General features: G+C 33.7%; 1 protein-coding gene across 3 annotated transcripts in view; it reads right to left on the bottom strand.

The window, feature by feature from the left end:
- Positions 1-1,666: 1,666 nt before the first annotated feature.
- The window catches only part of LOC150076414 (intraflagellar transport protein 27 homolog), a 107,038-nt gene continuing 93,517 nt past the window's right edge, over positions 1,667-15,187 (bottom strand). For all 3 annotated transcript variants that reach the window (XM_090387680.1, XM_090387678.1, XM_090387679.1), the window contains one exon: positions 1,667-1,917. In XM_090387680.1, the coding sequence (XP_090243806.1) occupies positions 1,898-1,917 (20 nt within the window). In that variant the 3' untranslated portion in view covers positions 1,667-1,897. The remainder of the gene's footprint in view (positions 1,918-15,187) is intronic.

The raw sequence follows: 15,187 nt of genomic DNA, 5'->3' as shown, positions 1-15,187 counted from the left end.
ACTATTTTAACTTTATTTTTATAATAATAGTAACTTAAATAGTAATAAATGAACAAAAGTCTTACCTTACAAACTGTGATACTTATATGTGAGATAATGTATGTTCATTTAACAGATATTTATTTAAAGTATACCCAGTATAAAATAAAATAAAATAAAATATTTCCAGTAGCTTTCGGAACTCGTGTCCCTTCGTCAACTGAAAGGACGAAGGGACACGAGTTCCGAAAGCTACTGGAAATATTTTATTTTATTTTATTTTATACTGGGTATACTTTAAATAAATATCTGTTAAACTATGGACCCCAGTACTCCAGGCCCATTTGTCACTATGTTCATTTAATTTTCTTCTCTTCATTGCTGCTAAGCACAATCTCTTCTGCAGCATCTAGATTTTGTGTACCTACTGCTCTCTTTAAAAGTCGCGAGCTGCACTCTTCGAAGTCAATTATTTTTTGAAAAATAATTGACTTCGAAGATGTACAAAATAAATTTTTATTTCTACAACTTCACACTTTGTTCAGTATTTCATTTTTAATAAACTATACAGTTGACATTATTAACGTCTGCATACCGATATGGATACATGACAGTTTTAAGCTAAAAATTAAATAAGTGAACTCTGTTTTTCTCAGCTATACAAAAAAGAGGCAGTTTCAAAAATAAGCACAGGCATTTAATTAGACTCTTGTAACATGAAGCTTTTGCTCAGAATTTTTGTTTTGGTGGTTTTTAACATATTTACTTAAGTTCATTAACTTATTTAAATAAAGAAAATTTTAATAAAGTTATTAAATTTAGACAAAGTTTACTTTTTTTTCTTTATAGTAAGTTGAAATCATCGTTAGTGAATGCTATACCAATAAATTAAGAAAATCTGAAAAATGAGAAATACATTCTTTTCTAAAGTAAAAATGAGAAGTTCGAAGTCACGTTTCCCTCATGCAGATCTGTGCCTACAAACTTGATGAGATCTATACTAGCTTTGCTAGTATAACTATTGACAGGACACACCATGCCTTCTAGAGATATAGTTATATTAAAAGCTTTACTAAAGTTCAAGGTAAATGATACTAAAGTAGATTGATGATCTTCTAATAACCTTGGACACTGAAATTCAAAAATTTTTGGGCATATTTATTTTAAATTCCATTTTCTCATAAAAAAATTTTGACCAAGATCTTCCTGGGAATTGGTTATTGAAAAATATAACACTTGAATGACATCTGGAACTATTAATGAAACTGAAAACAACTTTTCAAATAGTTTTGTTACATTACATTATTATATTACAATAAAAAAAATGTTTGCAAAAGGAGAAAACAGTAGAACCAGTGAATACAGTAACTAAATTAATTCTAATAAGGTAAAGAAGCTTTCACGGTAACAAATCCCTTCCCCAGCAAGTAAACATAGCATAAAATGTTAGGAATGGAATAGATTAAATAAGCAGTGTGTGTGCTCAGATTGCTGGGAGAGCATGCAAATCTGGTCTGAGGCACCCGGGTAATATGAGATATTACCCAGTGCCACAGGCACATTCTCTTTAAAAAAAAAATGTGTTACAATGTGCTAGTGCTGATTGTATATATATACATATATTTTTTCCTACAGATATACAGTCCCTCTGGTAATCTGTAATGCTGATTTTTAAATTGTGGAAACTTCATTTTATTTATAATACAGTTTATATGAAGAACATTAGTCATTACCAGTATATTTTAGAAAAGATGTCACAATGCCAAAGCTTTTTTTTTGGTAATAGCCATTAATATAGCTAATGCAATTAAAACATTCAGTGCTGGGAATTATTTTTTCCTATGTCAAAGTTTTGAAAAATTCCATTTTTTCAATATACAATTTGTGCCATTCATTGACAAGATAGAAAAACGGTTCATCAACTCCTTGGGAACTTCTCTGTTAGAGGGAAATAAAAAAGTTAAAACTTTTTTATACATGCTTTCTTAAGTTACAATAAGTAGATTACACATTAAGTACTTTAAAAGTTAAAAATTAACTATTTTGATAATTATCTGAAGTTTAATTAAACCTCAAAACCTTCAGCAGTGTTTGTTTGTTGTTTTTGGTTTTTAGGAGCATTAGCAACTAAGGCCATATTGCTCCGGGATAGGCGGTGGTCATTCCCTGACCTTTCCACATCCTCCGTATTTGGTGGTGACGGGCTCGAACCCCAGTCTAATCAAGAAGCACTGCTGCTCCTTCCCACCTGGCTATGGAGGCGCCCCTCAGCAGTGTGTGTGTGTGTGAGAGAGAGAGACAAACAAATTATCTTTATAAATTCATTACTAAATTTAATAAATTTTTACTATTAATAAATTAATAGTAAATAATAAATTTATTACTAATAATAATAAAGTCACTACTAAATTTAACATATACTAAATAATGGAAGTAACCTTATACAGCATCAGCCAAAAAAACCAGACCCACATCATCTGCCCATCTCTTGAAATTATTTTTTCCAATCCTCCTTTAAATTTATTCAAACTATCCACTTCCAAAACTCCATGTTCCAAGACTGTTCCAAACAGTCAAATGGTCGAAAGCCAAATTACAACATGCCCATCCTGCAACTATCATTTTCCAATTTAAATTTAAGTTCTTTTACATTGTGTCATCGAAGAATTAGCATCAGTGCCATCAGCATGTAGTTTCTGCAACCAGTTTAAAGTCTTAAGCACTTTGATCAAGTCTCCTTGCACGTGCTAGTTTCCAGATGTTGAAATTTACAGAAAAAGTCTTTCTTGGTTAAGCGTACCTTTTATGCTTCTGACTAATCTTGTTGCTCTTCTCTGCATCTTTTCTAACAGATCTAGATTCTTCCTAAACTGATATTTCCAATCCTGAAATATCAGTGTATAAAGTATTTAATACAGCTTAACCAATATCTTGTACAATGGGATAATCAGCACCTCGTTCCCACAGCAAAATTCCTGTATATCCTCGAGAGAACTTCATGAGCTGTCTTAGCAGCTTGTCTGCATTGTTCAGAGAACTTCACATTAAATGTACAATCACTCCTATGTCTTTTTTCATTCTTGACTGTCTTGAGTCTTGAACAAAAATTGCAGTAGCCAGAAATGTTGTGTCAATGAGGCACCTTTGAGCATGATCTTATTGTTGTCCCCAAAAGAATAATAATTGTAGAATTATTTTAATATATTTCATTACGATCAATGAACACCAGAGGCTCACATCTGGTGAGTATGGGCTTGGTACACCCAGGTTCCCGAGCTGGATATCATCATTCTTCTCTTTTCTGGTGATTCCTTCCTACTTCTCTCTCTCTCTCTCTCTCAGGGTACTCAAATTTTTTTGGCTAGTGCAGCATAAGCCTGGGGCTTCTTTGCACCATATAGCTAATAATAATAATAATAATAATAATAAAAACACATAACAAAATACATTTCAGAATTTAAAAAATAATCACTTTGTTTCTTATAATTTATGGCTGAAAACAAATTTTAGATAAGTACAGTAATACCTTGACTTACGCGAACTTGGAGTTACGCGGTTCTTGATTTTTTCGTTTGGTGTATATCTAAAATTAGCTTACCAGTGATTTGGAAGTCAAATCATAAAGCTTGGGTGACAGCTTCCGTTTTTGAGGACTGGTTTGGTCACCACTTCATACCCGAAGTCAAATGTTATTGCAAGTCTAAACAGATTCCATTTAAAGTGATGCTTCTTATTGACAATGCACCCGGTCACCCTCCTGCCACCCTAATTAATTTCGACCCACGATGAATGAAGCTATGAGACAAAATAGTGAGATATTATTATTATTATTAGCCATATGGTGTAAGGAAGCCTGAGGCTTATGCTGCACCAGTCAAAAAAAAATTTTCCCTATTACCCTGAGAGAGAGAGAGAGAGAGAGAGAGAGAGAGAGAGAGGGAGAGAGAGAGAGAGAGAGAGAGAGAGAGAGAGAGAGAGAGAAGTAGAAAGGAATCACCAAGAAGGAGAAGAATGATGATATCCAGCTCAGGACCCTGGGTGTGCCAAGCCCATACTCACCAGCTGTGAGCCCCTGGGGCTCACAGCTGGTGAGTATGGGCTGTGAGCCCCTGGGGGTATCTGTTAAAGACTTCTGGAAACAATTCAATGTTTTAGATGTTGTAAGAATCAATGAAGAATCTTGGGATGAAATTCACAAAAAAAACATTGAATGGTGTCTGGAAGAAACTTTGTCCATTTTTTTTCAAAAACGAGACGAAAAGCCAGAAACTGATCATGTCGCTCATGTGATAGAAGAAGTTGTTAATCTTGCCAGGCAATTAGATTTGGAAGTCAATGGTGATGATGTCAACGAGCTGTTGGATTGACATAGTCAGGAGCTGCCAATGAATGAGCTCACAGAGATGCGTGAGCAAAGCATTACTGAAGTATCCGACACTTCAGACCCAGTTCCACCAGAAAAGCACATGGCAATTGCAAGCATGACAATGACAACTTGACAGGTCTCAGCTCAATTGAAAAGGGCTTAAAAATTTCAGAAAACATAGACTCCAACGAAGAACGCGTTATAGCTACAAAGCAAGGAATAAAAAAATTATTAACTTGCTACGAAGAAATTCTGCATGAAAAAAAGAAGGCGCTGTGTCGTCAGACAAATTTGTTAGATTTTATGAAGCCATCGACATTGAAATAACTTTTTTACATAACTCATTTATTTTTTTAATACATATTTTGTATTAATATGTATAAAGAACTACAATATTATTAAATATTTTTCTTCTAAACTAGTGTTTTTGTTAGTCCTTGGTCCCAATTAAACAAAATTTATATATATTTATATGCAAAGTTGTACCCCGACTTACGCGAATTTGACTTAAGCGATTTTGTCGGACCCACCTATTGCATAACTTCGGGGTATTACTGTATTAAGCTGGTAACTTTTTAGTAATGTTTATAGTCAAGTACAAACAAAAACTAGAACAATCATTCTTGTTTTTAATTTTACAACTTTTTATGTTGCAGTCAAAATCATAATGCAATGAGTAATTTATTTAGAGCAGAGTTGTTATCCAAATGTGAAAGAACCAAAAAACAATCTGAAAGAACTTGGTGTATAAACTGCTCACAGAGACTATCAGTGACTGACTGAAAGAAAGCAACAGCCAATTGTATGTCTTTGAAGAACATGTTAATTGAATACAATAAGTGTTTGACTGTGGTCTATAGAAATCTACAAGGAGCACTACCCATCAATTACAAATGTTCATGGCCAATGGTATGCAGTGTTACATAATCATTTACATCTGCATAAATACAAGCATAACCCCTCCTTCCTTCCTACCCTGTCTATCCTTTCTGTACACATTGTACTCCCCAAATTCCAATTCAGCACTGCTTATGTCTGTGTGACACCACGTCTCTGATATCCCAACAATATCTGCATTTGATATCTTGACTAGCACTTCAAACTCATTAAATTTTTTAACTATACTCCTAGCATTAGTGTACATGCAAGTATACATGCACCTATTTCTACTCTTAGTTACCCTAACACAGCTCATGTTTTTATTTGTTCCACTATGTCCGCTATGACTCCCAGCAGTCCTGGAAATTTCGATTGTCTTGCTTTCCAGGCTGCTGTCCATTCTAATAGAAGCAGAGTGGAAGAATCACTTTTGTCTACACCTGCAGCCACTGTTAACCTTTTAGTCTGTGTATTCCCCCAAGCTAGCAGTTTTCAGACCCACCTAACACTGCCTCGATAGCATCAGCAAATATTCTTGCACCCTTTCTATTTAAGTGTACCCCATTCCTGTAGAAGCAGTCTTGCCTTTTAACAAGCACAGACCAGGCTGAAAAAATTCTACCCCTTGAGCCTTGCGCAATTTCTCCAGGGCCGAATTGATTGACAAGGCTCACATCATATACTCCCTCCTATCATGTCTGGGCAGAATTGCAGACACTGTCACATTCAAACTTACTCGCGACTTTTTTTCAACATTGACCTGTACTTGTTGAGTACTCTTACTCTTAATGTCATTAGTTCCAACATGTACAACAATATCACCTATTTTGCCCTAAAAAGATGACATCTGCTCTACTACGTCATCAACTTTTGCCCCAGCAGACGTATCCTGGTCCTGTTCCACCTATCCTTCTTGCATAGTATATTCCCCATCTCCCTGACAATGGAGTCATCAACAATAACTAGTTCCTTTGGGACCAGCGCATTCTGCCTTGAAGATTGCCTCTGTGTAGCCTGATGCACAAGATTGATCTCTGCCATTGAGCTGGGCAGCTGAGAGCTTGATGGGCCTCTCATATCAATTTCTTCAAGGGCATTTACCCTACACCTCAAGCTATCATAGATGCCGATCAGAATGCCGAGTTGGCGCCTAATTTCTTGACACTCTAGACACCTTGCAAACACAAAGGCATCCTCTCCTTGGCTAGATCATTTACCATTTTAGAAAGTTCAGCAAACATTTCATATTTCGTACATTTTTGAGACTGTGATGCATTGGAGAATCGCCCTCTTTGTTTCTCCCCCGAGTCACAGCACTTTCGCTAGTCTGTGATCTTTGCTTCACAGCTCTAATCTGGGTCATGATTTCCGTTTAAATAATATTTAATTAACAATGAAATTTAATAAGATTAATAATATTTTTGATTAACTGATAATACTATAATAAGCTAACAGATTTCTAATTGAGTGCTTCGTATTACGCTATCTAGTTTTACTTTATACCTTATGCTATCAGTTCAAGATATATATACCTTATGCTATTTCTTATCGACTACAATATGGCAGCTAGTTCAACAACATTGGCGCCAACACTGGGAATTGTAACTTCCAAAAATCACTAATTAAATTCAAAATAAGAAGCTAACAAACACTACTAAATCTGTTTAATATTTCTGTAAAACACAATGTAGTATGTTAATTAACGAAGAATATGGTAAAAATTAAAAATACTTATCCCTTTACAGTAGCCAAAAATCCACCAACTGTTCTCTTCCATGACTAGAGCCCAAATACTCGATCATGTATCAATATTTGTTGCAGCTGACATCAGATCAGCACTTTTGCCTTACCTATATTCGACCATTATCTAAATATGTTCCCCTCATCTCTGATGACAGATGAAACAAAAGATATTTATTAATAGTTAAGGCAAAGCTAAGTAATATTTGTCAAGTACCACTTTCTATTTTTTATTTTTGTTTTATTGGTATTTCGCTGTACTAATATTTCTTTATAGTTCTCCAACCTTCTATTGGCCTAGTAATTCAGCCCATAATTTTCTTAATTCATCATAACTTTTAGGATATTAATGTTCTTTCACCTTTCAAATATCTACTACAGTTCTTTGAAAAAGAACTGTAGTAGATATTTCTTTTTCAACTATTCTCATGCTTCTAGTTACTAGCACTTTGTGTAACTTTCACATCTGTTTATGCACACTTTATTCAATATATTAATACAAACTTATATATATATATATATATATATATATATATACTGGTGTTCAAAGAAAGCGCATCACCTAGGAATTTCACATTTCTAACCCTTTTTCACAATGGTATGTTACTTTAATGACTAGCATCACAAACAGATTTATAAACAAAAGATATTTATTAATAGTTAAGGCAAAGCTAAGTAATATTTGTCAAGTGCTCTCAAAATATTCCGAAATGAGCATTTTCAACCTTCATACAACAGTTTTGGTAAACACAACAATCATGGCTGAAATGTTATCAGAAGCCCTCAATTTGCTTCAGTTTATCATTTTAAATGGAAAATAAAATGAAAGGTTCACCAGGTGCAAACTAATATTTAGTTGAACCGCCTTTGGCCCTGATGACAGCAGCACACCATCCAGGCATTGACAAGATCAATTTTTGAAGATAATCAACTGATAGTTCGTGGTTCCAAACATGAATTATGGCTTCCTGAAGTTCACAAAGGGTCTCTGGTTTCTTTTTGGCAACTGCAGATTCCACATGATGCCAACAGTTCTCTATAGGATTCAGGTCTGGGCTATTTCCTGGCCAGCTGACAGTTGTAATGGACTGTTCTTCCAATCATTTTATTGCCAATGTAAACACATTACTGTCAAACCTCTAATGCAGAAATGAAGCTAAAGTAACTACAGAAGTGCCTACTAACACTTTTTGCCTGATGACAAGGAGCAGAGTTGCCCTGAAAGATGCAGTTAATTGGCAGGTTGAAATGGCCTCTAATGGTTGGCAGCAATTTGCCTTTCAATATAGTCAGGTATCCATTGACATTTACAGAACCTTTTATAAACTGCAGGTGACCTACTCTGCGATACAAAATGCACTCCCATATCATTTGGCTGGTAAGGAACTTCACTGTAGACACCATACAGTCTGAATGGTATTCTTCACCACGTCTATGGCGAATCGTTTGTCTCCCACCAGAGCCATGCAGGTTGAATTTCTTCTCATCTGAGAAAATAACTGACTTCCACTGCTCAGGGGTCCATTTGACATGCTCCTAACAACAAATTAATCGGGCCTTTTTTCATTTTTTGTGTGAGGAGGGGCTTCTTCTTAGGATGATGGGCTACAAGTCCATTTTTGAAGAGGCATCTTCTGACTGTTACTGCACTTGCTACCACTCCTGTATGTTCTTCTCATTCTCTTTTTAGCTCAGACGAAGAAGATTTAAGGTTTTTAAGGCATAAGTGCTTCAAAATGTGGTCCTGTTTTGGCGTAGAGACTCGTTTGCGTCTGGTTTCGTTTTTTCTAACAGCAGAACCAGTATTCTCGAGTTTGGAAAGAAATCTACTCACTGTCGACTGATTACAAGACACTCTATAAGCAATATGACGGGAAGAAGATCCTTCCTCGTGTAAAGCAACAATAGCACTCTTTCTTCTTAGCATCAGCTGCATGTAACTCGCCATCCTGACATGAGCAAGGAATGACTGCAACTCTTGCATATCATGCATATATAGCTGAAAGTAAACTGATGCAATATTACATCATCACCTAAGCGTGTCAAATCTTATCTGATGCAATCTGTAAGAAATATTGCCACGTACTTACATTATTCAGACGAAAATTGCAATTTTAAGGGTTGATGCACTTTATTTGAACACCAGTGTATATATATATATATATATATATATAATTATAATGGTATTTAAGATAAGGATTTAAGATAAAGGATTTGAACAGTGTTTAAAGTACAATATTGTACAATAAAAGCTACACAATAGAGGCCCCTGAGAACAAATTAATAGAATAAGCATGTATTATGCAGAGTCAGCCTTTAGGCCAATAAGAAAGATAAGATTATACCCAGTGAGCCATGAGGCCAAAGGACTTAGATAGTCTGAGCTACATTTTAGCTATACCCTATAAATAAACAAATAATTAATAATAAAATAAAATAATGCATGTAAAGTAAAGTAAAATAAAATAAAATGATGATAATGAAGTAAATTACTGATATTAGGATACACTACATAATACGTTTACGAGGGCTAGCACCATTCAACACATCCAATCAATAATTGGCGAAGGCTACATATATAGTGTATATATATATATATATATATATATATATATATATATATAATTAAATAGAGCTGAGCCAACCCGGTGGTGCAAATGGTGTACTGCATCAGGGCGGTAATGACTAAGGAGCAGTAAAGACCAATATTCTGTAAACACTAAAAGAGACGGCAAAGACTAAGGAGTTCAATGTATACTGTCGTATTTTATATTAAAAAATAATGAATTTTAAATTTAAAACTTTTTTTTTTTTTTTTTCAATATTTCTCAGATGTCTAATGGAAGGAAACGACTCTCTGGTTATGAATACAGAAAAATAAAAAAAATGAAAAGCGACCAAATAAAAAAAAGCAACAAGTTCGATTACCAGGTTTCTGGACATCCAGCCACAGCCAGGTCTGTCAACTTCGATTTCCTCTAGCTTTACTACTATTGATGAAGAAACTGAAACATGTGAATTATTATCACCTGTCCACATTCAAATTCAGCAAGAAACACTGGGTGCAAGTGAAGCAAATTCGGATGAAGAGGAAAGTGAAGATCACAATAGTGGTATACAAGATCAACTAATTTCACTTAGTGATCCTGGTAAATGGCCACAAATTTTAAATAATAAAATAAGAATGATGTTACTTGAAAACAAACCAGAACAATTAAAAAAAATTAGATTTTCCAAAAGATAAAGATAATAATAGAAGAAACTTTTCTATTGAATAGTACACTAAAAAATTACAAAATGGTGAATCACTTTTGTGTAATTGGTTACTGTATTCAATTTTGCAACAAAATGCTGTCTTGTCTTTTGTTATAACTGTAAATTATTTTTAAATAGTACTATTTCAGTTCCACTTGTAAATGGTGGATTAAATGATTGGCAACATTTAACAAGACATTTGAATATTCACGAAAAAAGCAATATGTATGCCGAATGCACTAATAAATTAATTAATTTGCGTAAAAACTTAGAATTACAAAATACAGTAGATGCACATCTAGATGCAAGTCTGATAAATCAAGAAAAAATAAAATGGCAATCAGTATTAAAGAGAATTGTTCTTTTCATTCAATATTTGGCTTTAAGGGGTACTAATTCAAAATTATTCAATAATAATAATAACGGAAACTTTTTGCAAGTAATACAAATGATTGCCAAATTTGATTCCACTTTATCGGAACACATCCGATGTATTCAGATTGATAAACTTCACATGCCACATTATTTAAGAGACAAAATTCAAAATGATATTTTAAATATAATAGGAAATAATATAAGGACTGTATAATATTTATTGCTCTCCTCCCACACTTTTTTTTTGTCTCTTTTTTTCTCTAGATATATGTATATATTCACAAGTAACACGAGTCTTATGTAAGACTCATGAATGTAGTGATACTTGTGAAGATATACAATACCTACAAAGCATGCACAGTACTACATTAAACCCACGTTTAATCTATGAATCTTTTTTCTATAAAATTTTAATGGAAAAGAGAAATATTAATTACTGGATTTCTAATGGTCCAATTTTAATGAAATTTTGAATGGCCTGACAAATATTTTTTAAAGATTCAAATATAAAATTTCATGAAAATCCATTCACTGGAAGTCCCTCTATTACATGTAAATGGAGAGACAGATGGATGGATGAATGGTGAAAAAAATAGTCATGTATGCATACATATATGCATATGAGCCTAAAAAGCTTGCAGTATTGTTGCTGGTTTCAAGCCTTTATTCATTCAAGTAGAATTAACATTTTGGACCATATTTACTGAGCATAAAGCTTGAGTGGTAACCACTTGATGTAACCACTTGAGTGGTTACATCTTGAGTGATGTAACCACTTGAGTGGTTACATCAATAGTTAAAATAGCAAGATATAGAATAAAGAAACCCCCATGTTTTACATGAAACACCCTTATATCCTCAAAAAAATTAGTGTGTAGTTCATGTAATGTGCCATTTCATATTGCTGAATAACAGGGCATCTCTTCTACCAGAAGAGAGTTGATGGAAACATATATGCCACAGCTGGTGAGAAACATGCACATTATAATTAGTTTTAGCATAGCTGCAACTTTTGACTTTCATAAAAGCTAGAGATCACGCATTTGTAAGCAGGAGGAAAATAGGAAGTTTTTGAGCTAAAAACAAACAAAAACAGTTTTTTTTTTTTTAAAGCAGGCGATTTATTTTAAAGTCTGCACTACATCAGAAATTCAATTTCATTGGCAAAATACACATTTCAAATTAAAATAAAACCATATGATTGTTTACCAGTACAGTATGCTTTTAAATATTAGCTTTCCTAACAGTTTTCTGTCTGTGGATTTCTGTTTGTATAGTATTAGTAGTGGAAAATGGATAGATGGCACAAGGAAGCAAGCTTATAACAGCATTAGCAAAAAAATAAATAAAAAACCAAACCATATCACCTGTCCATCCCCTCCAATAGTTTTTCTAGTTCTTTCTTGAATTTATTCAAACTATCCACTTCCTCGACAACAGATGGAAGTTTTTAGCTGCAATCAATCATTCAATGGCTGAAAACAAATTTCTGCACATCTATTCAGCAACCATCCCCTTCCTCAATTTGAATTTATGCCCCCCTCAGAATTGAGCTTGCTCAATCCATTCAGAGCCTAAACACCTCAATCAGGTTATCTTGTAGGTGCCTAGTCTCCAAACACTGATATTTGTAGAATTTGAAGCCTTTCTTAGTAAAAGCACCCCTTTGTTCCTCTCACCAATCTCACTGCCCTTCTCTGCACCAGTCCCAGTAACTCTACATCCTCCTAAAATGAGGAAAATTGTACAAGACATCAACTGATTTTGACTGCTTCACAACAGATACTATTATAGACTTTCCTGTTCATAAATGTCGAGTCAAGGTTTTATTCATAGCAATGGCCCAGCTATCAAAAGCTTTCCAAAACTTAACCAAGAAGAGATCTAAACTCAGTTTTTTGCCTAACTCAGCTGAATATTCTCACACACTCAGCACTGCTATGAGGAATTGTTAAACTTGGAAATAATTTAACTGTTATAAATAAACAGTTAAATCATTTCAAGTTTCCTTTCGCACCTGTCAGTTTCCCAAACAAGGACCACTGAATATCAATCCTTTCTTCTTTTATAATAACATCTAATAGATTCTCATAAAGAAATTGGCAGATGAGGTAAAACATTTATTGCTTCATCTATTTCTTTATCTTTAAACCAAGAAATATTGGAAAGTTGTCCACAAAAAATTTCAAAATTGAAAATGATGCAATACAAACTGACAAAATTTGTGCTACCTCAAAAAAGTATTTATAAGAATATCATTTTTCAATGGAAACTTGTGCACTATGTAGCCACATGCAGAAATAAAAGTGCCTTCACAATGAGCAAAAAAAAAAAAAAACAACAAAAAAACCACAACAACAACAACACAGAATCCTCTCTTGTTTTAGCCATTCCACAACTGTGGAAAGAGAAATGCCACTGACTAAATCAGAATCATCTTTTTGGCTTAGTCTGCTATGATAATCAATTTCCAATATGGAAGTCGAAGATATGAAACTTGTTGGTAAAATAAAGGTGACTGAGTTAACATCATATAGGAAGTGACATCATTTGCATTTCACATTTTCGTTACCAATCAGTTTTACTTCATTCCGAAATATTTAGTATGAACAATACTAATTTAGTATGAACCACTACTTATTCTCCTGAATCAATGTTAGTGACTGAGTTAGAATCATAAGTGTCATTTACACCATTTCTATCTCGCACTTTTGTTACCAATCGGTTTTACTTCAATCCAAAAATTTTAGTAGATGCTGCCAAAGATGTTTTCCCATCAAAAGTGTTACCCACTTCCCAGACAGTGTTTACTGGGAATAAGAAAATCATTTCATTTCCGAATAAAACTAAATCCAAAAGATTTAGTTTTATTAAATCCAAACCTTAAACTTTTTTTAACAGTCTGCACTTGATCATACTTGTCTAGGTAAAGAGAAGTAATTATTCTGTTATATAAAACCTTGGTTAGGTACATATTGAGTTGAGTATCCTATACAGGTTTAGAACTTCCATTTCAGGGAGGATATGTAACTGCTGGAAAAGGTGCAACAAAGAACAACAATGTTAGTTACTTATAAAGAAAATATACGTATGTATATATATATATTCTTACAGATGGTGGCTTTCAGTTGGGTTGTAAAAGTCTCAGACCAGATTCTGCATGATGGTTTGATTGAAGTGTTTAAGACTTTGAAAGATTTTAGTAAATTAAATAATGAGTACATCTTTTTTTCTTTTGCAGGTAGCAAAAAGTAGGGACACACTTAAACTGAGGAAGAATAGTTACAGACTGGATATAAGAAAGTTCTATTTTAGCTAAAAGGTCATTAACTGTTGGAATATATATATATATACAGTGGATTCCGGTTATTTGGGCCACCGGTTAATCGGGGCAGCCGTTTATTTGGGACAAATCTTAAAAAACAGAAACCAATCGAGAAAATAGCCAGGGTTTACTTCACTTAATTTGGACAAAATGCCATTTAATCGGGGCAGGAGACCGCACCACTGGAGATTACCCTACGATTGTCTCCGACCATACCACGTAGTTCGGTCGGATTTCTGGAGGTCACAACCATAAATTTGGCTTTTGTTTATTGGGCTTTTCTGTTAGTGCAATCTATCATAAACGGATAGTAAACTCGATCTTACTAAATTTGTGATAATACCGACAGCTGGAATTCTGTGGGTTATTATGGTGAAACGTGTTCACACTTCCATGAAATCTTCAATCATATAAAAAGATTAATTTTCAGATCTTCTCTTCATTCCTTTTTTTAAAGCTTTGTAACTCGTTACTCCGTTCTCACTTGCACGTATCATGTTACTTGCAATTGTGTGTGCCGTGTTCTTTGTTACTGATTACTTATCTTTTTACTGTTTTAAATTTTAACCCCCACCCACAAATGTCAGTGAACAGAAATGTCAACTAGTTTAGTTAGTAAGCACATATTACAGTACGTATTAATTATTCCGATTATCACATATATTCTTCCGAATTTCATGTATCATTTAATTTTTTAATTGGTAAGATAATAAAGGGTGAATTTGTACTTAATATATCTTTACCTTTATAGCCTGTGGATAATATTCCTCCTATTTTTGATAATTAGAATCGCTATTTAATAGAATTAAAATTCCATTGACAAACGTGATTACAATGACTGGTGCTTACTACACATCGTATAGTGAACGGTACTTTACTATGGTGAGTTCGTCGTAACGTGATTTGATTGTACAGGGAACTAATTGTAAAAGGGGGGGGGGTTACATTGTATTTTTAACTATTTACGTGAAACTTCAGATAATTGGGGCAGCCGCTTAATCGGGCCAAAATGCACTAGTCCCGATGTGTCCCAAATAACCGGAATCGACTCTATATATGTATATATATATATATATAAATATATATATATTTTTTAAACTTTTTCACAAGTGAATTTTAAAAATGAAAATATTTTATACAAATTCTTTTAAATAATAATTTATTCATATTTTGACTTGATTGCTCAGCATTACAGAATCAAACCAAAATTTTTAAAAAATCATAAAAAATAAACTTGTTCATACTTTTTTTTTAAAGTAGTAAAGTCT

Source organism: Mastigoproctus giganteus, chromosome 13 (genome assembly GCF_048544385.1).
Source record: "Mastigoproctus giganteus isolate SK-2022 chromosome 13, ASM4854438v1, whole genome shotgun sequence".
In the NCBI taxonomy this organism is placed as follows: domain Eukaryota; kingdom Metazoa; phylum Arthropoda; class Arachnida; order Uropygi; family Thelyphonidae; genus Mastigoproctus; species Mastigoproctus giganteus.
The sequence above is the reverse complement of the archived record's forward strand: the minus strand, read 5'-3'. Positions and strand labels throughout refer to the sequence as shown.